Below are 27,697 nucleotides of genomic sequence, written 5' to 3'. Positions count from 1 at the left end.
TATAGCCCAATGAATGAAAAAAAATTTTAAAAAAACGAGCCTCAGAATATGGCAACGGAAAGCAATTTTTGTTTTAGCAAAATAGTTTACTTACTTTTTAAGATAACCATTAAGGTACATTATGGCTGCCTGTCCACGGGCGATTATTCATTGAATTACCTGCAGAGATAATTTGGCCGCGGGTAACGCAGTGAACGCTTTCCATAGTGTTGATATGGAAAGTGCAGCCCCGCTTTCCACGATTCTCCACGGTGAGCCTATCTGTTAGATAGGCTTACCACAGAGAACTGAAAGCTGCTCCCCCGCGGTGGAATATCGCAATATGGCAATATTCCGTAACGGCTGTGGACAGGGAGCCTAAATGTTACCATTAAAATATGCAACTCGTTCCACAAGAAACAAACCCATATGGCTATGTCAATCGAAAAATTAAAAAGTTTTGGGTCTTGGAAGGCGGGAACGAAAAGAATAAACTAAAAAAGGGATAAATCTCAGTGATAAATATACTGAACTGGATAATTCTGCACGTAAACTATAAAATGGTGATGAAAGGGGGACATGACATGCACTATTGGCAAATTTCTGGTATGTAACTGATTCTAACCGGAATACTAATTACATCATTTTCTACAATTTTATTTTAAGTACTTTATTGCTTTTAGTATGGTTTGCAACATTCTAGATATAGTAATTTATAGGTCTTTTGCAAATAGGCTTACTGCTGTGTCAATGCTTACTGGATGAGATGAGAAATAAGAGATTTGTTCCCTAATGCTTTGTAAGGTTACATTCACACTTTCAGCTATAATTCCATCTCTCTGCTGTGTTTTTGAAGCAGATAAATGGATTTAAAAATAAATGCTTCTGGATTTTTTTCCCCCGTTGATTTCAATGGGTTTTTAAAAAAAATTGAATGCTTTTCTTTTTTCTTTCAGTTTTTTCTTTCTTTTTTACTGGAACAAATAGCGCAGTCCATGGCCGCTACATATTACTGTTTATAGACACTGGTCCAAGGATGGCCTTACACAACATGGCTATTGGGCACCTAAGCGCCTGACAGCTGTCCCAATAATTATTACTCTTGTGCTTGCACACAGAAGCGATAGTCGTTCAGTGAATGGAGGTAGAGCGTTCCAGAGATCTCTTCCAGCTGCCCACCACCATTCACAGTAAACAGGCAGCTGTTCACAGATAAACAACTGCCCGTTTACATGGGCCAACAGTTGCTTGGTTTTATAGATGAGCTAAAAACCAAGCATAAGGGTGCTTACACAGACAGTTGCAGAGTAATCGTTTAAAAGAGTGATTATGGAAGACTGTTATCCCATGTAAACACAGGACTCAACAGAGCAAGAATCACTCACTTGTGGTCACCTGAAAACCAAGCGATTGTCGGCTCGTTTAAACAGGCAGTTCTTCATCTACCTGTTTACTCTGAATGGAGACAGGGAGCTGGAAGAGATCTCCAACGTGCTCCACTTCCAGTGATCACAAGTGGCGACACCTCTGATTGGATTCGCTTTCTCTTTTCTTCTCTATTCAGGCCCAGACTGCCACCATGACTTCTCTCTGCCACAACTTGTCTCTGCAGAATTTGATACACAGACCTCTTTGGCCCCTTGCTTTTCTATTACCTTCCACATCTCTACACAATCGATAGTGCTCCAGATGGTAATTAGGCACCGCACAATAAGTGTTGCTTTTAGTGCCTCCACAGATTATAAGTGCCCCATTTTATGCCCCCATCATTAATAATACCACTTTTCTTTCACCATAATTAATAAGGCTCCTTTTCTGCTTCTATGAGTAATAATGCCCTCTTTTTCCCTCATAATTACTAATGTCGCCTTTTCAGCCCCCATAATTATTACCCCTTTACCCCCTTAATTAATCATGCCTCCTTTCTGCCACCATAATTAATAATGCTGTGATTTCTGCCCAGTGAGTAATATTGCCACTTTTTTTGCCCCCTCTTCCCCCATAATTAATGCCCGTTTTTTGCTCTCCATAGATAAAATTTATTACGGTAATAAGTAGCTGATAAGAGGGTTCAGAAGAGGAGAGAGCAAAAAAAAGTAAAGCCATCAGTCTAGCCTCACTGAAAGATCTCCCGTTGAGCATTAGACTGCAGTGTCCATATACAGTGATATATAGAAGCTGCAGAAGACAAAAATTGCAACATTTTTATTTAAATCCTACTGCAAAAAATGATTGCCAGCCCAAAATACATGCAATTAAGTGAAGAAAAAAATTGACCCCAAAGGTGTCCATAGCCTTTTAGCTCCCCATGCATTGTAGTGCAGGCTGAGATGATCAAAAGATTTTATATTTTCCATACATTATACTGGACATTGAGATAATCAAAGATTTCGTAGACTTCCTATACACTGTATTGTAGCTTGAAGTGACCTAGGGCTGCTCCAATTTCCCGTAAGTTGTAGTCTAGTATTGTGTAATGTTACAGTCAGTTAAATATTACTCGCCTCACATGCTGCATTTAATATCCTGCATGATTAGTGCAAAGGTGATATGTGAGACTGCAAACGTGTTTCATCTCATTCAGCTCATAGGATTCTCCTAAACTTCCTGACTACTTGACCATTCCTCGGAACCCACCTTACTTTTGAGGATGCGGATCCAAGGTATTAGACGCGTTTTGGAAGAACTATTCCACTCCAGGTAAAACCTCTTCATTGAAATTGCTCCCCCATAGTTACCAATCCCTTTGTGAGCAACGCTCAACAATAGAACATGGGATGCTGCGCTGTTTGGTCAGATATGTTTACAGATAGATAATACGTAGTATTCTGCAGAGGTCTCCAACATGTGAGCCTCTCCAGTTGTTGTAGAAGGATGGAGGCACTCTGCTCATGAATTCACCAGACTATCAACTATGTTTTCAGTTTATTCTTTGATATTTTCTGTTAACCAAACAGTGCAAAATTCTTTGTTCTATTTTAGCCAATAGGAAAGTGACCTCCTACCTTACTCCTATGCCCCTACCTATGGTTGCCTAGTCTGATGATAGAACTAAGGACACTGGTTTAAAATGGAATTACTGTATATACTCGAGTATAAGCCTAGTTTTTCAGCACACTTTATTTGCTGAAAAAGCCCCCCTCGGCTTATACTCGAGTGAGGTAAAAAAAAAACCAACAAGAAATTCGCAATACTCATCTCCCAGCCTGCGTCTGTGTCCCCGGCGCGATGGTCTCCCCGGCGGTGCGGCAAGCTGCTTGAGAACTCACCCTGCTGTCATCTCCCTGCTCAGCTTTGAATTCCCCTGCTATCAGTGCTGTGTAGGTAAGCTCTGTGATTGGATCGAGCACCAGTCAATCACAGCCGGCGCTCGATCATTCAGAGCCATTCAGTGGATGACATCACTGAATGGCTGTGATTGGTTTATTCAGCACCGGCTGTGATTGGCTGGCGCTCGATCCAATCACAGCGCTTATTTACACAGCGCTGACAGCGGGGGAATTCAAAGCTGACCAGAGAGATGACAGCGGGGAGAAGTCCCAAGCAGCTTGCCGCACCGCCGGGGAGACCATTGCGCCGGTGACACAGACACAGGCTGGGAGATGAGTATTGCATTTTTTCTTTACATAGTATATACTCAATTACAGCTAGGCTTATACTCGAGTCAATAAGTTTTACCAGTTTTTTGGTGGTAAAACTTATTGACTTGGCTTATACTCTGGTCGGCTAATACTCGAGTATATATGGTATGTTTCTTGGGGCTACTATACTGACTCCTTGTCATTTGTAAATGTAGACAGACCAGACATGTTGTATAACCAGGAAAGTTTTAACAGATTGGTGAGCCCAGTGCAAAGTTGTCACAAGTAGAAATCCCTCCTAGACATGATGGCCTGGTTTTCAGGAACAGAAAAGACCCTAACAGATTAAGGCATGCCTTCTTTGTTTTGTTTTTTTAAGACAAAAAAAGCAGCAGTGAGATCATACCTCCCAACTTTTGCTAGAGGAAGAGCATAGAAACTCTTGCAGCTAGTTTTTACGTCAGGCCCTAGTAATCTCTTTCTCCATCATTAATAAGGCTCCCTTTCTGCCAGCAAGAGTAATAATGCCCCCTTCACCCCCACCACCCCACTCCATAACTACTAATGTCACCTTTTCTGCCCCCATAATTAATATTCCCCCTTTTCTACCTCCTTAATTAATAATGCCTCCTTTCTGCCCCAATGAGTAACAATGCCCCCTTTCTCCTGCCATAATTTATAATGCTGCCTTTTCGTCCCCAATGAGTAATATTGCCACTTTTTTTGCCCTCACCCATAGTTAATGCCCTTTTTGCTCCCTATAGTTAAGTTTTCCCTTTTGCTCCTTTTCGTTAATAACATCCCTCCACCCACACTCCCATATTTAATATTGCCCCATTTTCTGCCCCTGCAATTTGTGCTGTGAAAAAAACTACCTCCTCACCTGTGGTGCTCCCCAAGCTGCTTCATACTCTGCTCCTTCTTACAGGTAGGGAGTATGCATCGGGCATGTGACTGGCACTGGCCAATCCCTGAATTTGGGTTGCCAGCACTGGTCATGTGTCTGGAACGTATATTCTACCCGTATGTAAGAGGGAGCAGAGGCTGGAGCAGCTTGGGGAGTTCAACAGGTGAGTATGAAGGTTTTTTGTTTTCTACTCCGACAAAAGGGCTTCTCACTGGTTCTGCTGCACTGGTAAGAAGCAGTGTCTGGGGCCTCACTCAGCCTGGTGCAACTGCGCCATGTGCCCTATGGTTAAAGTGGCCCTGTGTATAGCCATCATAATTTGTATTTTTTTCTTTCCTTATGTTGGTGTTTGGAATCGTCCCGAGGTTTGCATCTAGAATGCAGTTGCTTCTGGTAGGTCCATATTGCAGCAACTCCAATTTAGGCATGAATGAATTGACTAGAATAGAGTTGCTGCACAAAAAATAACAGGAATATTTTAAGTGAAGTTATGAAGAAATGTATTTCTCATTTGTCAGAAATAAGCTGCTTTAAGATGGCTTTAATACAGACACATTTCCATGTCCATATTCCATATTATTCCATATTATTGTTGCCTCCCTAACAATCCCAGCGGGACAGTCCTGGATTTTGGGTCTGTCCAGCCATCCAGGAAGGCAGCAAACATGTCCTCATTTTCCTCCCCCTGCTGCCAAAGCTCTGTATGTTGCCTGCAGTCAGTAGTGCCAGATGACATGCGCTATGCAGCATAACCCAATTCTTACCAACAGCTCCAGACATAGTAAACTCAGAGGTAATGTACAGAGCTTCAGGATTTAGGGGTTGGGGGCCCAGCAGTGGGGCCACAGAGTGGGCACTTGCAGTATAGGGGGCTTATTAAGAGGAGCATTAGGGGTAGCAGTAGGATGAGGAGATTGGGCAGAGCAGACCCATGAGTCTTCATAGTGGTCTGGGCCCAGATAGAAAAAAAAACTGCTAGAAACATTAGTCATACAAAGGTGAAATTCGGCTATTGGGGGAAGGGATCTGCAAGATATTTAGTATTTCTGCTCTTGTGACATTGCTTTTTGCAATGCGGCGGACCAAATGTTTGCAGTCAGAGAATAGAGTAATATGAATTCTTATTCACACAGTGTATTTACAAAAATGACAAATCTACTGCAGTTTTACTTTATACTTCTTCATTTCTATGTTAGACCTTGGCTGTCATGTGAAAAAATTCCTTCTTCACTCTCCCTATTGAAACCACGTGGACGCTCAGCTAAACCGAGTGTTCATGTGCATGGGGGAGCTGGGACAAATGGCGGTCAGCTATTGAAGATGTATGAGTAGAGTACCATTAGACTTCTCATGGATTATAATGTAGACTGTTTTGCAATGTTTCAGGAAGGCTGCTTTCACACCGTATTTTGCATTGTCATCCAGAAGTGTAAGTCAGGAGTGTTCCCAGATTATACTGTATAGTTGTCCATTGCCCACAGACTCCCTTACTTAAAATACTATGTCCCTTTTCTTCTGTATAGAGTAGTACAGTAGACTGCTCTATTCCATATGGCAGCAAAGTAGATATGTTAACATATACCCGCCAAATAGAGGCCAAAAGAGCACACTTTTGACTTCCATTGTTGAATGGAGCCTATACTGCAATATTCAGTGCAAGAAAGTGAAATATTACTCAATTTATAGGTCATACTTAATATCCCACCTGAATTAGTGCAAAAGGTGATATGTGGACTGCAAAATGTGTTTCGTCTCAATCAGCTCCTCGGATTCTCTAAAATTTCCTGCCTACTTGACTATTCCTGGAACCCCCTTTATTTCTGGGGTTGCGGCTCTTGGGTATCAGATAGTTTTTGGAAGGGCTTTTGTTGCATTCCAGGTAAAACCTCTTAGATGAAATTCCTCCTCCACAGCTACTGATCCCTGTGTGAGCAATGCTCAACAATGGGACGTGAGATGCTGCATTGTGTTTGGACAAATATGTTTGCAGATTGAATTCTGTGGTGTATCATAGTCCACAGGATACAAGTCACCCAGTTGTTTGTGATCACAAGAACGCTCAACATGTTGCGAGTTTTAGGATTTCTGGGCTTCCCAAGGGTGGTACTCCTCTCACAGGATCTTAATTCTAAAGTGAAAAGGTATAGTCCCTGCTATGGCTATTATGTGTGTGTGTGTGGGAGTCTGAAAATACGTAACATTCTGTAGTGGTCTCCAACTTGTATCTATCTGTTGCATATAATGGGTGTGTGGTGTACTATTGTTTATTGAAGTTCTATGTCAATGTTGTTTCACTCTGAGACTTTATTTTTAAGAGGCGAAGACAGAGTAGCTGGGTAAGGTGGGAGAGGAGCAGGAAGTAGTGTGCAGGTGAGTGGGAGATTGGATGGGTTCAGCTAGAAGAGACTCCCGAGACAATGCCGTGTGCAAGTGACACTGGTCCCCCAGCAACAGACTTAAGACCGTGCAAATGGTGATTTCAGACTGCGAAGTGATTACTGCAGCCAACTAGAACCTCTCCTCTGTTTCCTACTTCTGTGTAGCTATCACATGCTAACTGGGCAAAAGACTGATATCCTGTATTAACCCCTTGAGTGGCGGGTTTCCTACCACCCTGTCGTGCCCACCAGGGCAGGTTTTTTAAAATGGTCTAATCATTGAATTTCAACTAATTTTGCAGTTGCGTCTCAAGAGCCATAACTTTTTCATTTTTCCATTGACATGGTCATATAAGGGCTTGTTTTTTGCGGGACAAGTTGTGATTTTTTAAACAGGGGGGAGGAAAAAAAGAAATGGGGAAAAAAGAAAAAAAGGGGCCATGTCATTAAGGGGTTAAATAATGTATTAACTTCCTTCTCTGGGTCATTACGATGCATGGATACCACATGTGTGATTTTATTTTTGATTTTTTACAAAGTAAAGGGAGACAAGTGTTTTTATTTATTTTTTTTATAATTTTTTTACTTTTTTTTTTTTTTTGTCCCTTTAGGGGACTTCCACAGGGACCCATCAGGACCCCTGATCACATTCCGGGGGTCCGATGGTGACAGCCCTTTACATGCTGCAGTGACAGCCCTTTATATGCTGCAGTCACATAGACTGCAGCATGTAAAGGGTTAACACAGCAGAGATCGGAGGTTTTCTCTGATCTCTGCTGTAAGAGCTAGTACCTAGCTGTCCTCTGACAGCTAACAACCAGCTCTCCCTGCCACAGAGACCATCGGCTTGCTTCTGACAAGCCGATGGTCTCTATGGCAACCTGTAAACAAACCAGTGCATGAGATTGCCGACATATCTGCAATATCTTCTGCTGGTTTTTCAAAGCCCTTGCACTGCTCTCTGTGGGTCTGTGCAGGCAGAGCACAATGCCACAGCTTGTGGCATTGTGCTCTGCAGCTCCCATAGTGATACATAGCCCGGAAATCTTCCGGGCTGTATCGCTATGAGCAGTGGAGCTCCTCCCGGAAAATTTCCGGGTGTGCCACTCATGGGGTTAACGGGTCAGGATACAAATTAATTTCATTGTTCCATTTATTATTGAGACTAAAATATGGTCATCCCTCCTGGTTTCATCACGTATCCATAGATCCTGTGGTGCTCACCAAACTAGACCTATTTCCACATGCAGCCGTCGCCACAACTGATATGGCAGAAGCCCAGCCATGAGTGTCTGATAGTCCCGTTACCAGTAAAGGAAGATAAGGGGACCATAATTAGCCTAATAGAATCTAATCCCTCAGTTCCCATCAGGAAGAAACTGCAGCCTATTGACGCCCCTATTGTGAACGACCAGGATGATGCTGAAGTCTCAGCCTGCAGCCTCATTATAGTGTATCTGCATAGTTCTACAATGGCCATCAATCACCGAAGGGAAGAGAGGATCTTTCTCTCTTCTCTCCATGATATGCCTGGTTAGAAGGTGAAACTAGTTAGGCGTATCACAGTAAGAAAGATTTTAGAGAGTTCTGTAGCTGTTACTGTTTTTGCCATTGAAGTATTATATTAACAGATGCATGCTGGAATATCGTAAGATCATGCACAGTGGTGTCTTCTTCCTTCCATTGAGCAAATGTAGGTAGAACATGTCCAATTAGGTGTATATGAGTTCACCTCTTTGACCCAGTTCCTGCTTCTGTAGTGTCCTACCTGGAAAGGAAGGTCAACTGAACTAGTGATGTATCTAAAGAGCTGCTTACTCAAGAATAGTATCCGTCCCCAGGAAACGGTGAGGCTAAACTGTATATCCTCCGAGACCATCTACACAGTATTAAGTACAAATATGCTGGTTGCAGATGGAATTCCTTGTGTGCCGCAGTCACCTGGGTTGTAGTTGGGCATAAGCATGTGGACATGCTCTGCATGTAGTCGAAGATGTAATTAATTTTAATATTTAACAAATAAGGAAGAATATTTGATTGCAAGTGCTGGACGCAGTTTGCTATGGATCTTGGATCGTGTTATAAGGCGAAGATGGGATTGTCCCTGCACTGAAATACAAGGACTGACCCTAAAATTTGGGTTCATGGTGGTGAAAGTCAACTTTTCTTGAATATTTGATAGAACTTAAGTCACCCAGAAGACTATGATCATGAGGGCACTCAGTACATTGCAGGTCTTGGACTTCTGAACTTCACTGGGATTGGAGTTTACCCAGAGCTCCTTAACTGTAAAGTGCAAAGGTGTAATCCCTGTAATAGTTATTATGTATGAGCTTGTATGTGCTGAAAATTGTGGTCTCCGACCTGTAATTTCATAACTGCCCATTCAGCAGGCGGGGATTCTAAATCCCCACCTGCTGAATACTACAGAAAGCAGTTCAGGAGAAGATCCGGACGGACGTGGCTGATCTCCGGCAGCAGCAAAAAGGTGAGTATATATATATATTTTTTTTTTACGCTTTTTTTGGAGGCTTTTCAGGGAAGGGCTTATATTTGAAGCCCTTCCCTGAAAATTAATACAGCGCTTGCCGGAAGCCCAATGCTTTCATTGGAGCCGGCTGTATTGCCGGCTCCATTGAATTCAATTGGAGAACATCGTTCTCGTCTGCCACAGCTGTTACAGAGACAGGAGAATGATCTTTAGTATATGTTCTCAATGGACCGGCCCCATTGAGCTCATATACAAGAACAACGATTTGCGCAGAACGCAGTTACATGCGTTCTGTGAATCATTGTGTCATATAATTTTCGGCACATCCACATAAAAATCGGACATGTGACCAATCCCATTGCAAAGCATTGGGTATATATAGATGCAGATCGCAAGCGCATCTGCAAATCGGTCAAAAAAACCGCCTGTGTGACTGAGCCCTTACACTGTGCTGGAGGCTTAAAAATGGATTTTGAGGTGACGGGTTTTTTAAGAAAATCCTATAGGGTTTGTCATATGAAAATGCACCCTGTTCAGTTTGTTTCTGCAAGGGAGATCAGCTGATTGTCACAGGTCTTGCTTCTGACAGGGTTAGAAAAAAACTTATTTTGCTGGGGAAAGCAATATGCAGGTGTTGCTCCTGCTGAGACCACTACAGGGAATATGTAGCATTACATGGCAGCCATGGATGAGTCGAGGAATTAAGCACAAAACTGACAGCAAGCGGAGGTATTTCTAAACAAATTATAACCATTACAGTTTGGTAACTTTTATATAAGCAATGAATTAAGTTCTTCTAAAGAACCCTGGAAAACCGTTCATAGTAGATGCCCAGCAGTTCGCACCTCTGTGATACCAGCAATCATCAGCGCTTGATAAGGATGGGTTCACATCCGAGCTGGACCCTCCATTTGTAGGTTCTGTCGCAGATCCAGCACAAAATACAGGAAGTAATAGAGCTGCTTGCAGCGCCTTTTCTTTCTGGTAAAATGTGGGACAGCTGAGTGGACCCCAAACAGACCCCATTATAGTCAATAGGGTCCATTCAGCGATGTATGGTTCTGTCGTAGGACGGACACGTTTTGCCAGGGGATTCCCCTTTCCTGCTCCCAGAACAGAGCAGGAAACTGGAACCACAACACAGATATGAAAGTAGCCTAATATTCACAATTCTGTCTAGTAATTGTCATAACCTTGTTTTTATGTTTCCTGGGGCTCTTGTGCTGACTCTTTAGTCACCGGATGTATTTTAAATGTCATGAAGCCAAAACGGTTATGAAACATTTTAAATTTTGCAACTTTTTCCTTCCCTCTGCTGCTTCCTCGCTCTTGATGTAGGAGATGTTCTGTATGCTATGAGCCAATAAGATGTTTCCCCATCCTATTCCTCTCATACTGAAGAATCTGCGGCTGCATACTCCTCCTTGTCTTCTACCCGCTGAGGAGGTTCTAGAACATTAAGGCTTTGTTCACACGGGTGAAAAATGCTCCAGAAAATCCACAGCATTTACAGAACAAGCATTGTGGATGGGATTTTAGAAATCCCATTGATATGCTATGGAGAAAATCCATAGTGTGAATTGACCTGTGCTGCAGATCTTACATCTGCAGTATGTCAATTTTCATAGTGGATTTTACTCCTCTGGGCTCAGTCACACGGGTGCATCCGGGCGCCAATGCGCCCATGTTACTGCACGAAGAAGACGGCCGCACCTGTAGTCCGGACGACTCTCCGCAGCGCCGGAAAAAAGAACACATGACCGGCGATGGAGCCGGTCATGTGTTCTTTCTGCCGGCGGTGCGGAGAATCGTCCGCACTGCAGGTGCGGCCGTCTTATCCTGGATGCGCCCTTCAAGTGAAGAAGTCAAATCCACAGTAAGGGCGCCTACCCACTGGCGTTTGCGATTTTCGTGTGTGAAAAACGCAGCGTTTTCCGTGCGTTTTTCGCGGCATTTTGCGCCTTTTTTCCGTTAATTTCCATTGACATTCATGGGTGCATTAACCCCTTGAGTGGCGGGTTTCCTACCACCCTGTCGTGCCCACCAGGGCAGGTTTTTTAAAATGGTCTAATCATTGAATTTCAACTAGTTTTGCAGTTGCGTCTCAAGAGCCATAACTTTTTCATTTTTCCATTGACATGGCCATGTGAGGGCTTGTTTTTTGCGGGACAAGTTGTGATTTTTTTAAACAGGGGGGAGGAAAAAAAGAAATGGGGAAAAAAGAAAAAAAGGGGCCATGTCATTAAGGGGTTAAATAATGTATTAACTTCCTCCTCTGGGTCATTACGACGCACACGGATACCACATGTGTGATTGTATTTTAGATTTTTTACAAAGGAAAGGGAGACAAGTGTTTTTATTATTTTTTTAATAATTTTTTTTACTTTTTTTTTAAATTTTTTTTTTTGTCCCTTTAGGGGACTTCCACAGGGACCCAACAGGACCCCTGATCACATTCCGGGGGTCCGATGGTGACAGCCCTTTACATGCTGCAGTGACAGCCCTTTACATGCTGCAGTCACATAGACTGCAGCATGTAAAGGGTTAACACAGCAGAGATCGGAGGTTTTCTCTGATCTCTGCTGTAAGAGCTAGTACCTAGCTGTCCTCTGACAGCTAACAACCAGCTCTCCCTGCCACAGAGACCATCAGCTTGCTTCTGACAAGCCGATGGTCTCTATGGCAACCTGTAAACAAAGCAGGAGATTGCGGACATATCGGCAATATCTTCTGCTGGTTTTTCAAAGCCCTTGCTTTGTTCTCTGTGGGTCTGTGCAGGCAGAGCACACTGCCACAGCTTGTGGCATTGTGCTCTGCAGCTCCCATAGTGATACATAGCCCGGAAATCTTCCGGGCTATGTTGCTATGAGCAGTGGAGCTCGTCCCGGAAAATTTCCGGGCATGCCACTCAAGGGGTTAAGAGAAAAATAAGGACACATATGCAACTGACAGTTCCTATGTTAAAAATTGCAACGGACCGAAAAAAAAAACGCAAGTGGACAGGAACACATTCAATTCTAATTGCTCTTCAGAAAAAACGCAAAGGAAAAAAAATCGCAAGTGGGTAGGCGCCCTCAATCTGCATCAAAATTCACACCAAATCAACACTAATTGATGGTGTGACACTTAACTGGTTGTTCTGGATTAGAAAAAAATATGCATGCTCCAAACCCTAGTGTTGCTCTTCATGATCGTCCAAGCAATAAAGTGGCTCAGTGGTTAGCACTGTCATCTTGCAGTTCTGGGGTCCTAGGTTCAAACCTAGTGAGATGACTATGACTTGGGTCAGGAGGGGTATCATCTCTCCTTACGGATAGCACCTTGAAGGAGAGGGGACACCTCTCGACTTGCATCATAGGCCTCTCACTAGCCAAGCCAGTATCCTACTGCACTTTGATGAGGGGCAAAACCCCCTATACAGCTGCCTGTGTATGGATTCTGGTTTGACCTGTATAAAGGGTAGGACATTGATTTGCAGGAATGCTGCCATCCAATCGGTGGCGCTGCAGAGGTAATGTTCCATCTTCCTTATTTGCATATATTTCCCAGAGGAGCATGCATGGCCTTATAAGGCTCACTCACCTCCTAGGTGCTCTTATTAAGAAGAGATGATCCTCAACCCCCCCCCCCCCCCCCGACTAATATTATGATTAACAGTATAACTGTGGGGAAGGTTAATATGATACTGTAGCATTTGGCATGATTTTGCAATTTTGTATCACTGTTTCCGTACTTGTTGCACAAAAATTTTCAGGAAGCCGTCTCCATCTGCAGCTCCGATAATTTAGCTACTAAGTTGCCATGGAAACACTGGGGCATTGTGATTGGCTGCAGCGTAGCCTTGGTTTGCACGTTGTTCCCAGCACCATTCATATCCTGCACATGTGGTTAACCGGAGTCTGTGACGTCACCCTGACATCACGGTTACATGCATATTCACAGTAAGCTGGAGACATCAGTCATCCCCTGCCCTGACTGCTTGCATGCTGCCTCACCACTGCTTTCTGTCTAGATGGAAGATATACTTGCAAGGTAGTGTGCAGATCTTTATGTACTTTCTTATAGATTTTACTTCTCTATGGCAATTTTGCAGCCTGGTGATTGCATGCTAAGGATTGGCATCAGGGGCGTAACTAAAGGCTCAGGGGCCCTGATGCAAAAGGTGAGCTGGGGCCCCCCTCTATCTGTATCTGTACCCGTACCCATACCTAAACCATGCTGCACAGAGGCATAACTTGAAGCTTCTGGGCCCCAATGCAAAACCTGTAACAGGGCCCCCAACTATAATGCTTTATTCATTGTACTGGGCTCCTTATATGGAGAAGAGAGGCCTTATGGGCCCCCTAAGGCTCCTGGGCCCGGGTGCAACGGCATCCCCTGCATCCCCTATAGTTACGCCCCTGCTTCCAATCCCAGTTCCTTGTTCTGTTCAACCATGCAAGTGCGTTAAGAGGGAGTCTGTATGAAGCATGTGGTTGAGCGTATGCGTTGCTGTTCAATACAATGTTTGATACCTAAAAGCAACTGCATCCCCTGCACCCTCTATAGTTACGCCTCTGATTGGCATATTGCTTCTGAGGTTGGTTGAGCATGCTGGATGCTTCAAAGCTAGAAATGTCTTTTGTAGCCACTCTCTATTCTGGTCGATCGACAAAATCTAAGATGACCACAAAGTGCCCCCCCTGCTGGGGCAACAGGTTTTCAGTCTCTAGTAAAAATGTTTTTTTCATTTAAAGCAAACAGAGATCTTAAAACTGGTGAAGATCTGAGACATTAAAGGGGTTTTCCGCTTCGTAAAAATGGATGACTTATCCTTAGGAAAAGCCATCAATATCTGAAATACAATAGCCGCTGGGGAAAATACGGCATTCTGAGTATGAAGATGGTCATGCTCCGTATGAAACATTGAGGCCACAGCGCTCATCTGTACACTGCAGCCCCTTTAAACAGCTGGTTGGTGAGGTTTTCAGGGATCAGACCCACACTGATCAGATATTGATGGCCAATCGCGATGATAGGGTGTGTAAATGAGCGCAATATGCAAAGAGATGACTTGAAACACTGTGGAATTGTACACATCTGAAACTCATTAGCCATTTCAGTCGGTGCGTTTGTTTGCAGCGCGCAAATGAACATGCCTTGCAGAGTTAAAGTACAGTAAAATGCACGCAAAAAAGCATTGTTTATTCGGCAAAAACGCAGCGCTGAGGCGCACATGTGTGAAGCCAGCCTTGAAGTAGCCTTCAAAAACAGCACTTGTGAATGCAGGCGCAGCTCTCAGTGCAATCAATAGAAGTTGCACCGCTCACTACAGAGGGGTTGGAACAACAGGTTCTGCTCCTCTTCCCTGTGTGTTATGGCGCTGAAAGTGGGAGACCGCAGTTGAGCAACTATCATGGATACTGTTCGCCGGAAAACCCCTTTAAGTCTCACTCACTTTGTGCAAAAGTGGCAAATGTGACGTAAAACTTGAAAAAGTAGCAATCTTTTTTGTCCCAAAAAAAGTGTGCCTAAATTTTTTTTTATGGATGTCCCAGAGGTCAGACTGCTGCCAGTCCTACTTATATCCTATGGTATGCTGTCAATTATTATAGTGGGAAATCCTAGTTGAAGTGTAAATAGACAAGCGAAGGAAAATTCAGTTTTTGCCTCGAATGGAGCTCTACATTCTCCCAATACCTGACTTACTATGCCATTTATGCCACAGCACCCATTCATACAGGTGCCCATATAGATTAATTGAACATCAGTTGAATTACACTGTTTCCCTACAAATAAGACATACCCTGAAAATAAGACATAGCATGATTTTCCAGAATTTTTGAGGATGCAAAATGATTTTTCAGGCTTTTTGAGGATGCTTGAAATATAAGCCCTACTCCAAAATTAAGCCCTGCTAACAGTTAATTTAAAAAGTCAATTTAAATAGTGTCCAGGCAGCTATACATGTAAAAAAGTTAAACCTTTTTGAACAAAAATTAATATAAGACACTGTCTTATTTTCGGGGAAACACGGTAGCTATCTAAGGTGTATTGAGAAATTAAAGAGCGCCTGTCACTGAATAGAATCTGTAAGGCTGGCTGTATGGCTCCGCAGCTGTGGCGCCACTGACTCTATTCCCCATTTTTAAAAAATTTTTTCACTCTCCTCCTTTCGCTCTGAAGGATATTCTGAGGTCAGGCTCCTGGCCCTCTATGGGTATGTTCACATAGCAGAATCGTCACAGAAATTCCACCTCCAAAAACCATGTCAAAATCCGAGTTTTTTGGCGCATATCTCCATGCAAATTCTGCCCTGTCAATGGGCAAAATCTGCATGCGGAATTCCGACACTAGAAAATAGCGTTTCTGCCTCAGAATTCCACATGTGGCTTTTGCCCATTGACAGGACCAAGTCCACATGCAGATGTGCGCCAAAATCTGCAGAAAAAAGCCGTGGATTTTGACATGGTTTTTAGAGGTGAAAAGTCCGCTGTGAGTTCTGCCATGTGAACATACCCTTACTGTGTCGAGTGATGTCAGCGTCGGAGAGTGAACAGTGCGGACCATTGATACATCGAGTGTTAGGAGCCAGAGCTAAGAGAAGCCCGTCCGTGTAAAGGGAGGTGAGTGTCATGGGGGAAAAAGGGGGGATGGATTCAGCTGCAAAGCATTCAGCCAGCCTCACTAATTCTTTCTAGTGATGGGTCATCTTTAAGCTTCTGCAAGGTCATAACACTAGAGCTGCCTGAAAATCTCACAGACCTACATACAGGGCTGTATTTGCCACTAGGCAGGGATCAGCCCCAGGTGCAGCCTGAAAATTTTTTATTTCTATTTCATCAGCCTTGCCCCCCTCCTTCAGACTACTGCCTCACACTGATGGCTGGTGAATTATTTTAGTAAGGGTAGGGGCGCCTGGGACTCCACAGCCACCCACTGGCTTCTGTTCAGTTGTTAGCAGGCTGCAGCTGTCGCAGCTCTACTGCAGCACCACTGATGGCTGCCATGGGGAAGGAGGGACAGGTGTCCTAGCACTAGCCTCTATCATGTGAGCAGCCTCTTCTTCCCCTTTGCCCCAGCTGGTTACCAGCCGCATAACCACTGATGCCTGTGTATATATATATATATATATATATATATATGAAGTTCATCTGTTTGCATGTAAAAACTCCTGTACAGTATGTATAAAGCAGCCTGTGTATGTGCAACTATACATCCGCATGACAGGTATTGTTCTCAGCAGAATATCCTCTGCAGACTGTGCCACAGCTCCACAGTAAAGCCTGAAAGGAATCCATAGCAAAATCCATATGTCTTACCTGCAGGTTTGCCACATACTTTAATGTGAATTAGCAGCAGAATTCATCTGCTCTTTTGACAGGGTGAAATCCACAGGATAAATCAACATGCCGTGGATTTAACATCCGCACAGTAGGTTAATTTTACGCTGCAGAAATTTTTGCGCAGCTTTTGGATGAGTTTCTTGAAATCTCGTTCACATTGCTTGTATTGTATCACGCTGCATATATTCTGCATGCAAGTCCACATCAGAAAATATGACAATAATGCTGGGATCAGAATAGCGCTCCTTCAGTATAAAATGGAATTGTGGAAATGAATAAAACGAAATATGGGACTTACTCGGCACTAAGTGAGGATCCCAAACTGTGGGATGACTCACTAGTACCTCCAAATCCTGGATAGCCTGTAAGTTAATTGATCCTTCTTCCCAATCCTGGCTGGAGAGCTGCTTGGATGTCTGGGGTCCCCAATGATAGGAAACCCAGTGTAGATAAGAATCCAAAGAGAAAAAATATCCAAAATAGCGCTTCACGGGATGAAGAAAAATAGTGTGTACCTATGCTTGAAAAAGGCCCCCTAGCGGGCAGAAATGCGTTGCAATAAAATTTCACCTTGTGGTGAAAGAAATATATATACACACTATTCTTCTTCATCCCGTGAAGCGCTATTTTGGATATTTTTTCTCTTTGGATTCACATCAGAAAATATGCAATGTATTACACTACGTCTGGACCCTAAAAGCTATGTATTTGCAAGATCCACTGTTATGTATGCCTCTGCATGGATGTAAAAGCGCATCGCTGTGTGTGAGAATACATTGTGTGGGGCATTTATGAAAACCTGTAACTTTGTGAGATTTCTACCATGTTTTCATATGTATCAAGGTACAGTATACTACAAAAAGGGGGTCCAACTGTATGTCTACTATCTGCAGTTTTTGATGGATCCGTTATTTTATTGACAGTGGTGATGTCTATTTTTTTTTCTTGAAAGTTGCAGATGTAAGCTTGGTTCTGGTACCCGTGTCTATGTAGTAAGCTTGGTTCTGGTACCTGTGTCTATGTAGTAAGCTTGGTTCTGGTACCCGTGTCTATGTAGTAAGCTTGGTTCTGGTACCTGTGTCTATGTAGTAAGCTTGGTTCTGGTACCCGTGTCTATGTAGTAAGCTTGGTTCTGGTACCTGTGTCTATGTAGTAAGCTTGGTTCTGGTACCCGTGTCTATGTAGTAAGCTTGGTTCTAGTACCTGTGTCTATGTAGTAAGCTTGGTTCTGGTACTCGTTTCTATGTAGTAAGCTTGGTTCTGTAGCCATATATATGTTCCCATGAAGATACGCCACTGCGAGAGGCATCTGATAGCCGCTTTTTTCCCTCTCTCCAACAAAAACCCTGGCACTATTGGCCGAATGTGCATGTGCACAGGGGAGTTGAGAAGGATGCTCATCCTCCTAATGAGTATTTGGTCAACAGCTAGCTAAAGTGCATGGACATCGCTGACTCGTCAATAGGGGTCATGAACACTGAAAGTGCCAAGGGCAGCGTGAACTCTAAGCTTTGCCTTGCCTACATATACATTTTAAGGGCATGTCCACACGACGGAACTAACCGCGGAATTTTCTGCAGCGAACTCCACCTAAAAAAAAATGCATCAAAATCTGTGGTTTTCTGCCACGTTCTTTGGCACCGATCCGTGCACGGAATTTGCCCTGCCAATTGGCAAAATCCATGTGTGGAATATTGACACGTGGAATTCTGACATGAGAATGAGCAGAAGAGAATCCGCAGCAGACAATCCCCCCTCCCAAATCTGCATCAGAAACCGCACCATTGATACAGATTTTGACGCATATTTCAGTGCACATCCACAGCAAATTAACCCCTTCTATTGAACCCCTTCTATCGACTGTGAATCCACATCCGTGGTGCACACTCTGCAGCGATTTTTGGTGCAGAAATAATACAGATTTTGGCGCGCATTTATAAATGCAGAAACCTGCACCACTTTCCGCTTCATGTGAGCGGATCCTAAATCTGAAAGCACTAATCTAGTAAACTGCCAGATGGATCCGCACAACATTAAACTGCCCATACAAGCATCCCATAGAAATACCGATTATCTCATATGTGTAATGTTTTATTCAGTATTTTCTTTTCCTTTTCTAACAGGATCATGCGCCCAGATGACGCAAACATTGCCGGAAATGTACACGGAGGGACCATTCTAAAGATGATTGAGGAGGCTGGCGCTATCATCAGCACTCGCCATTGTAACAGCCAGTCTGGGGTAAGAATTAGCAAATTAGCATTATAGATGCATGATGAATGTTGAGTTGCATGTGGCAGTTTATCTGTGCACTACATTGCAGTATTATGTGTACTGAAGTTATAAAAGCAAGTCTCTAAAATAGCAGTCGGGAGGACCCTACTTTGTTGCCTAAGGCCCCTAAAGCTGTCAACCTCACAGCCCCGTTAACCCGTTCAGTGATTAAATGTGCATGCTATTCCACCAGAGGGAAAGCCAAGTGGCAACAAGACCTGTAACTATCCAGACTATCTCATATACTTGGGTCCTGCTGGGATCTACTGGGTGAGAAAAGTACATTGTGGTATTGTGCCAAGTCCCCATAGACATGGACTTTAATAAGACCATATGACCCTTGGCTTTCATCAGGTCATTGAACACTCCCTGATGCAGCCTGTTGAAAACTTCCTCTTCTTTGCCTGCTTAACCCTTTAGTAACACGGCCTATTTTGGACATAACAATTTTTGAGGGATTTTCATCTTTACTTTTTAAAAGCCATAACTTTTTTTATTTTTCTATCAACATGGCTACATGAGGGCTTGTTTTTTTGTGTAGTGAGCTGTAGTTTTTTTTGTACCATTTTTGGGGGTACATATAATGTATTGTATAACCTATATTAATTTTTTTTGGTGGGCAGGATAATAAAAGACCACTTCTGTCATTGTTTTTTGTTCCTTTTATATACACAGTGTAAGGCCTCATGTCCACTGTTAGATTGGATACCCCATGCGGGAGCCCGCAGTGAAATCTGACCCTGCCTGTGACCCCCCATCCGGGTCTTCTGCGGGTCTTATCTTTCCTTCACAGCATGCTTTATTTCACTTACGGACGCCTATAAATCCCTATGGGCAGCTTGATTTGCGGATGTTCCGCATGGATTCCGCAAATCAGATCCGCCTGTTGACATTGGGCCTTAATTATGCAGCATCAATAACATGATTAAAAAAAATTCTGCGCATTGATACAATCTATTCAATATGGAAATTATGTTTTTGGGGGGGCTTTTCCCTTTTTGCACAATAAAAACGCCCTTGTTAAAAAAAATAATAATAATAATTCTGCATCGCTGCATTCAAAGTCCCAGAAGATTTTCATTTTTCTATTGATGGAACTCTGTGAGGACTTGTTTTTGTGTGACGACTTGTAGTTTTTTTTTTTGGTACCATTTTGGAGTACATATAGCTTTTTTAAAATCAATTTTATTGCATTTTGGCTATATTTTTTGTTGTTTTGCAGCTTTATTACTTTTTATTCTGTACAGCAAATGCTATAAAAGAAAAAAAATAAGTTCAACTTATAGGACAGGTCATTAGAGATACAAAGATATCAAATAGAGGAAAGTGCGCTAAAAAGTACTTTTTTACTATTTTTATTTATTTATTATTTTACATTTATTTGTATTCTTTTATGCTTGAAAAAGTCTACGCTAAACCAATACATCGCACCTGCTTTTTTGGAATAAAAAGATCCTTTTTTGCCACAGCCTTCTACTTCTTCTGATTTATATGGTTGGGTAATCAGGATTATCCCCACAGAGGAGGCGTGCATCCATGTTTGTCATATGTTTGGAGTGCATGGAGAGAGTGATGTTCAGATATAGCTTTTGTCTGTAGAGTTAAACAGAGACATGAAAAGTATAAAATATAGACATTTTGTATATCATAAAGTGTAATATATGTTTACTACATTGACAGGTTTTGGTACACACACAGAAAGTGATGAAATCCTATTTTATTCACATTTTTCAGTACAGTGTTGGGCCGCCTTTGGCCACAATGACTGCAGTGACCTCCTAGGCTGCATTCCACAAAAATTTCGATAGATGTGTGCAGGATTTGCCTTCGATCCTTGAAGAGAGCTTGAGTTAGTGATGTGGGGGATGATGGCTGTATTGGGTGTGCATGGATACAGCATTCTAGTTAGTTCCAAATATGCTTGATGAGATTGAGATCCGGACTTTGTGCTGGCCAATGGAGTTTTCATACATTCTGCTCCTCATACGGTGCCTGAACACTACATGCTGTATCACATGGGGCTAGGTCATATTGATAGAGACACGGAGCTGTCCAAAAGTATAGCTGCGCGGTAGGTGATGCCACATTGTCCAGAATGCCTCTGTACCCATTGACGTTGAGGGTGGACTTCACTATAACCAATGGCCGTAGTCCTTCCCAGCAGAAATACACCAATGCCATAATAGAACCTCTTGTAAATACTAGCTGCATAAAAATGCAAGGTTCTTAGCACATATTTTGATCAAAGCATGTGGGCCCATCTGCCACATCCACCAAGTCCTATCTCTAACAGATACCTCTCTTTGGGCCTGAGCCTCAAATTGATTAAGAGTAGCAGGATACCAGGCTAGATGGTATAATTAAAATGACTTGGGAAAGATGGGTTTTCTACCTTTTAGCACCTCTCTTTGGGTATGAGCCTTCAAATGAAAACAGGGAAAGTAGGACATCACGCTCTCTAGTCTAATTAAAAACGTTTGGGGCAGATGTGTGGGAGGTTTGCATGACACAAGTGGAGGCAGCCATTGCTCCGCAAATGTAAATGCAACAGAAAACACAAGGTTTGCACATCCAACACATAAATGCACAGGTGCATGTAAACCATGGCTGCGACAATACGGTAGAAGCAGAAACATGTGCCAACAGCACCAGCCTGAGGACTGGTCATCACTGAAAACTGAGCAAACCCCATTAATTTTCTTGAGAAGCGCACATATGACAGGTTCGTGTAGGATGATGCCATCATGCAGAGGCGTAACTTGAAGCTTCTGGGCCTCAATACAAAACCTGTAACAGGCCCCCAACTATAATGCTTTATTCATAGTACTGGGCTCCCTATATGGAGAAGAGAGGCCTTATGGGGCCCCTAAAGCTCCTGGGCCCGGGTGCAACCGCATCCCCTATATATGGTCTTATTCAAATGCTCATACAAGGGAAATCTAATGGGCCTCAGTTGGCCATTGATATGGGTGGGGGTATGGGAACCCTGCTTTTGAAGTTAATTGGAGTCACAGCAGTCGGGTAGCTGTTATGGTGGCCATATTGGGTGTGATGAGCACATAGAAGGTCTTTTGACAACTTTACACCCTTTTTTCCAGGGATGATCGCCCCTGTGCTTTCACACAAAAGAAATCATCGTTCAGTGAATGAAGGCAGAGTCGCCTGGGATCGTTCAGGCCACTGGCCTCCATTCATAGTAAACAGGCAGTGATCTTTTGGATAACATGAAAGATCCAATCAGTGATTTATTGTTGATTGTTCTGTCACTAAATGCGTTTACACCCAATAATTATTATGTAACCCCCTTGATCAAAACAAGCAAGTTATGTTAACAACTTTGACAAACAAAGAAAATCTTCCCCAACTCCAAGGAGCAGCTCGTTTTTTTGCCATTTTCAAAATCTAGAGTTGCTGTCAGTAAGACCTATGTTCACACTAGCGTTTTTCGGCTGATTCATTTCACTAAAAGCAAAAATATGCAAAACTTCTTTCAGCATTGAAAATAGATCCGTTTTCTTGTGCAGCCTGGTAGAGGTGAGCGAACAACAATGGATGTTGCCCATCTGCACGACATGAGGTTTCTGCACTCCTCTTAGGACACTTGCATGGAGGTGTTGGTGCCTCTTCAATGAACATGGTTCAGTGGTTAACACAGTTGCCTTGCATTGCTGGGGTCCTAGGTTTAAATTTCGCCAAGGGTAACTTCTGCATTAGCTTTGAAAAACTTCATACAGATGTTCCTTATGGTCAGATTTGAACCTAGAACTCCAGTACTGCAAGATAACAGTATTAATGATGGAGCCACCATAATTGTTCTTGTCCTCCAGAGAACAATGAATGAGAAGAACAAGAAGAATCGCAAAGTGTGCACACAGACTCCATACAGTTGTTGTCCTTGGTGAGATGTGAACCCCAGCACTGCAAGGCAATAATGGAATCACTGAGTCGTCAAGCTACTTTTCCTTCTTCCTCCTACTGCTTCTTCTTTTTATGGAGGAAGAGGAGAAGATCATTTCCTTGTCCTCAATATCATCCTTCTCCATTTCTTTCTTTCCCATCTCCTTCTTCTCATTCACATTCTTCTTCTCTTTCTCCTCTGAAGGAGCAAGAGGTAGGGGGAAAAGGAAGGAGAATCATGGTAACTCAGTCATTAGCAATGATGCCTTGCAGTGCAGGAGTTTAAGTTCAAAGCTAACCAAGGGCAACATCTGCATGGAGTTTGTGTGTTCCTTGTGTTTTATTCTTGCTATTCTCCTTTTCCTCCTTCATAGAAGGAAGAACAGGCATGGTGGTTCAGCACTGTTGCCTTGACAGGCTAGAGTTCTAGCTGCAGATCTGACCAAGGGCAACATCTGTATGGAGTTTTTCAAAGTTCATGCAGATGTTGTCCTTGGTAAGATTTGAATGTAGGACTCCAATGGCGCAAGACAAAAGTAGGCACATCCATTAAAGAGGTACCAACGCAGCAGTTTTCACTTTTGTTTCAGTGTGAAAAATTGAATGGAAAGAGAAAATAGAGAAATGGATTAAAACCAAAAGCTTCAGCTTGAGTACATTTCTATGGGCTGCAAAACTGAAATATGTTCTTTAGGTTTTGCTGTTCCCGCTGGAACATAAATATAGAAATAAAAACGTTAGTGTAAAAGTCCCCTAATTAGTAATGTTTATGGTTAAATGTACACGGCTAAAAAAAACCCTCCCCTAGAAGAAGAATTTGTGGGAATTGCATGAAACTTTCTCTGTGATTGTAACGTTGATGTAAATGATTACAATATCAGAGCAAAAGGATAAATTATTGCAGAAAAACTGACCCCTTGAGGGAGGCCCTAGTATCCTGTTGTACCGCCTCTAGCTTGGATACAAGATTTGATGTGGGCATGGAGGATCTACTACCCTGTTGTACCACGTCTAGCTTGCATGCAAGATGTGATATGGGCGGGTATGGAAGCTCTAGTACCCTGTTGTACCACCTGTAGCTTGGTACAAGATGTGATACGGGTGGGCATGGAGGATCTCGTACCTTGTTGTACCACGTCTAGCTTGCATGTAAGATGTGATACGGGTGGGCATGGAGGCTCTAGTACCCTGTTGTACCACATCTAGCTTGCATGCAAGATGTGATACAGATAGGCATGGAGGCTCTAGTACCCTGTTGTACCATCTCTAGCTTGTATACAAGATGTGATACAGATAGGCATAGAGGCTCTGGTACCCTGTTGTACTGCCTCTAGCTTAGATGCCAGATGTGATACAGGCGGTCATGGAGGCTCTAGTACCTTGTTGTACCGCCTCTAGCTTGGATGCAAGATATGATACGAGCTGGCATGGAGGCTCTAGTACACATGTGCCTGCTGCCTTATGTTATGTGGCCCGCAGCATGCTGATGCTGCTCACCAGTACAGCGATTAGCAGCTGGTGTGCCGCAGCTCCTGGCTGGTAATCGCGCTGTTACCGCTGATACCGGCGCACACTGACATCAGTGTGCAGCCGTGATCCTCCTCCCCTGAGTCCCCTGCTCTTCAGTTTCTTGTGCATTCACCACATATTTGTGCGGCCCATTCACTTCAATGGGCTATTGCGGTGCGTAGTACACAACAAAATAGGTCATGCTGTGTGAAAATATACATCATGTGAATGAACTCTTTGAAATCAATGGCTTCTACTCACTGCATATTATGTACGCAAATACGCTTGTGTGAACAGGCCCTTACTATACATTCTTAGGCCCCCAGTCCACGGGCGGAAATTCTGCATCCCGCAGAACTTCCACCCGTGGAAGCTGCCATAGGATTGTGATAGAAAAAGCAATCGTATGTAGACGGCCGCAGTTTGTGCACGCAAAATCTCACGCAGAAAACAAAGCGCGGCATGCTCTAATACTGTGTGGGGCTCGCAGAGGCCCGCACAGAAATGTCTCTCCGCTGGCTCCGCTTTGCGCATGCACCGACTGCCGGCAGCCGGCACATCACAGAGCCGTAGCCGCAGGAGCAGGTGAGTGCCGCGCTGGTCCCTGCAGGGGCTCAGGTCGGGATCCGACCACGCCGTCTGCAGGCGGCCTTACAATCGGCCCTTTGAAGGTCACCATAAGCGTGATGTGGCCCTCAGTGAAAATGAGTTTGACACCCCTGCTCTAGTACCCTGTTGTACCACATCTAGCTTGGATACAAGATGTGATACGGGCAGGCATGGAGGCTCTAGTACCCTGTTGTACCGCCTCTAGCTTAGATGCCAGATGTGATACAGGCGGTCATGGAGGCTCTGGTACTCTGTTGGACCACGTCTAGCTTGGATACAAGATGTGATATGGGCGGGCATGGAGGCTTACAGGTTCAGTATTTTATTCTGCAGCGTATCGCTCCACGTTTGCTGTATCTGAGTCTCTAGATTGTGCAAACTTGTAGGCTGTCGATCTGGTGTTCCAGATGGTGCCATAAATGTTCTGTTTGCGATAAATTTGGCGACCGGCAGGCCACAAAAATTTGACAATGTTGCGGAGACAATTTTGTGATACCCTTGTCGTATGCACCTGAGCATTATCCTGCTGCCTCTTGGAAGCCGCCATGAGAGGAACACATGTGGCTGCGGGATGTTCTGAACATATCACTGAGCTGTCATTGTCCCTCGTACCACTACTAGGTCTGGGACCCCCAGACCATCACACCAGCAGTGGGGGGCAGTGTGCCACTCCACAGCAAAGGCAGGATTGAGGCGCTCACTCCAAGGTCCGCAGACATGAACATGGCCGTCATCAGTGCCCAAACTAAACCTGGATTTATTACTGAAGACAACCGGGTTCCACTCCATAGCGTCCAGTTTAGTTGTTCACGACACCACTTCAAAAGGAAGCAACAGTGGGTGGGTGTCAAAGGCAATACATGTAATGGGCATCTGGAAGTGGTTCCGACAGTCATAGGGGCCTGTAATGATGGTGCTACCTGTCTCTGGATGGTGGACAATGAAATAGTTGGAGCTGCTCTTGCTTCTCTGACAATCCTCTCGACTGATGGCCTGTCGAGGGCGTCCTGAGCCCGGTTGCCTTGTGCGTGCCCTCATGCATCCACTGGTCCCAACACCACCTAACCGTCTGGTCAGAACGGCTCAGATAGCGGAAATTAATCAATACGACCATCCAGCTTCTAGCATTCCAATAATACGCCCCTCTCAAACTCTTAACTAGGCCAAATCTCTTTGATTGAGTCTTACAGGAGTTTAGTGGCCAACAAGCTCTACACAAAAGGACAAAGAGTTCCACTACACACAAGGAGCCTCTGGGAGCCTTTTTTATAAGCCAAAAGTGGACCCACTTTTATGGCCTTGGGTGACAAGACTGTTAATCTAATCACACCACAACTCTCATCATCTGCATATCAGCCTGAGATGTAACTGCATGCCGAGTTTTGCAGCAGAACGACAACTCCTTCTAGGGGCTAGGTTTCTTTTTTTTTAAAAGTGTGAATTTATAGCAAAAATATTATCAGTATTATGAGATTTTTCAGCTGAGATTTCATTGAGCTGAAGTCAGCGAGGAACTCTTCCATGCTCCACTAGGTGGTGCTCAAGTCTAAGTTTAGTATTTCTTTGCAAAAATGTTTCTGCAGGACAAGCCGATTACCTGCATTGGAACGACTATGATAGATTCCATGGGATTTCATGGCTTCTGAACCTGCTTAAACATTGCTTGTAAAAAGCATTAGAGGACATTTTTTATTGACAGGTCTGTAACTAATCATATAAAGAGCACATTCAGGGGTCAGAACTTGCCAGTGGTTTGTGTGTATAACCGGCTGTTGGTGAATGAGAACATTCTAAGTGCTGAAATCCAAGAACAGTGTACAACTACGAATAACGGGCCTTTTACAGGGGCAGAGTGCCAACAACCACTGACCGACATTGAGAATGCCAATCAGCGCTCCTCCTATTCAACTGCTGATTGTTCATCCCCATGCTGCTGTCATTGACCGTCGGCACGTCTCCCTGTTGGCCAACCAGCGAACATTTTTATACTTGCCTAAACCACACAACCAGCGATGACTGAACATTTTTGCTCGTTCATTGGCTGATCGTTAGTCCTTCTTCCTTCACTGATTGTCGCGTAACCAAGTCTTTGTAGGATTGCTCAGGCCCAATAATTGGTCTGTGTAAGAAGACCTTAAAGTCCAGATTTACGAGCTTATGCATATTTGCGCCACTTTTTTTGCATTGGGCGTTGGGAGTTTGAATGCACAACAGCGTTTCTTATTGTACTTTCGTGTGCGTTCGCCTTAGACCTGTTATTTAGATTCCCACATACGTTGTGTTTTGTATTTGACACTTTAAATGTCTAATTCTAGGAAAAGTGTGTAGCTGCTTTGGCTCGCGTGGAGCGCACAGACTTCCTGTCTCCCATGAGCATCGGAGAGGTGGGTCACGTCAGTGCCGAGATCTCCTATACTTCCAAGCACTCCGTGGAGGTTCAAGTTAATGTTATGGCAGAAAACATTTTGACAGGTAAGTAGTTCTATGCCAGTACTAGATGGAGCCAGGATGCTCACATAGACCAATGCAGGAATATTACTTCTCCATGGCACTTATCAAAATAGATGCATGAGGGTCACTTGTCACGCAGCATATGGTCAGTGTACATCTTCTGTTGTATGTCCCATGGACCCAGAACACCGGTGAAGATGGGCAGCCACCATTGTCTATATAACAGCAGCACTGCACATTTGTAACCATTTAACTACCGGAAAAATTTTTAACTTTGCGTTTTATTTCATTCTCTC

At 43.6% G+C, this 27,697-nt stretch overlaps 1 protein-coding gene across 5 annotated transcripts in view; it reads left to right on the top strand.

Moving 5' to 3' along the window:
* Positions 1-27,697, top strand: part of ACOT7 (acyl-CoA thioesterase 7) — a 176,990-nt gene that overhangs the window by 16,653 nt on the left and 132,640 nt on the right. For 2 of the 5 annotated variants that reach the window (XM_066607327.1, XM_066607328.1), the window contains exons 2-4: positions 2,564-2,679; positions 18,785-18,902; positions 27,266-27,422. In XM_066607327.1, the coding sequence (XP_066463424.1) occupies positions 2,630-2,679; positions 18,785-18,902; positions 27,266-27,422 (325 nt within the window). In that variant the 5' untranslated portion in view covers positions 2,564-2,629. Of the gene's footprint in view, positions 1-2,563; positions 2,680-4,817; positions 4,861-18,784; positions 18,903-27,265; positions 27,423-27,697 lie in introns of those variants that run through there. The other 3 variants (XM_066607329.1, XM_066607331.1, XM_066607332.1) reach the window with 2 other exon arrangements.

Source organism: Eleutherodactylus coqui, chromosome 6 (genome assembly GCF_035609145.1).
Source record: "Eleutherodactylus coqui strain aEleCoq1 chromosome 6, aEleCoq1.hap1, whole genome shotgun sequence".
Classification (NCBI taxonomy): Eukaryota; Metazoa; Chordata; class Amphibia; order Anura; family Eleutherodactylidae; genus Eleutherodactylus; species Eleutherodactylus coqui.
The sequence above is the reverse complement of the archived record's forward strand: the minus strand, read 5'-3'. Positions and strand labels throughout refer to the sequence as shown.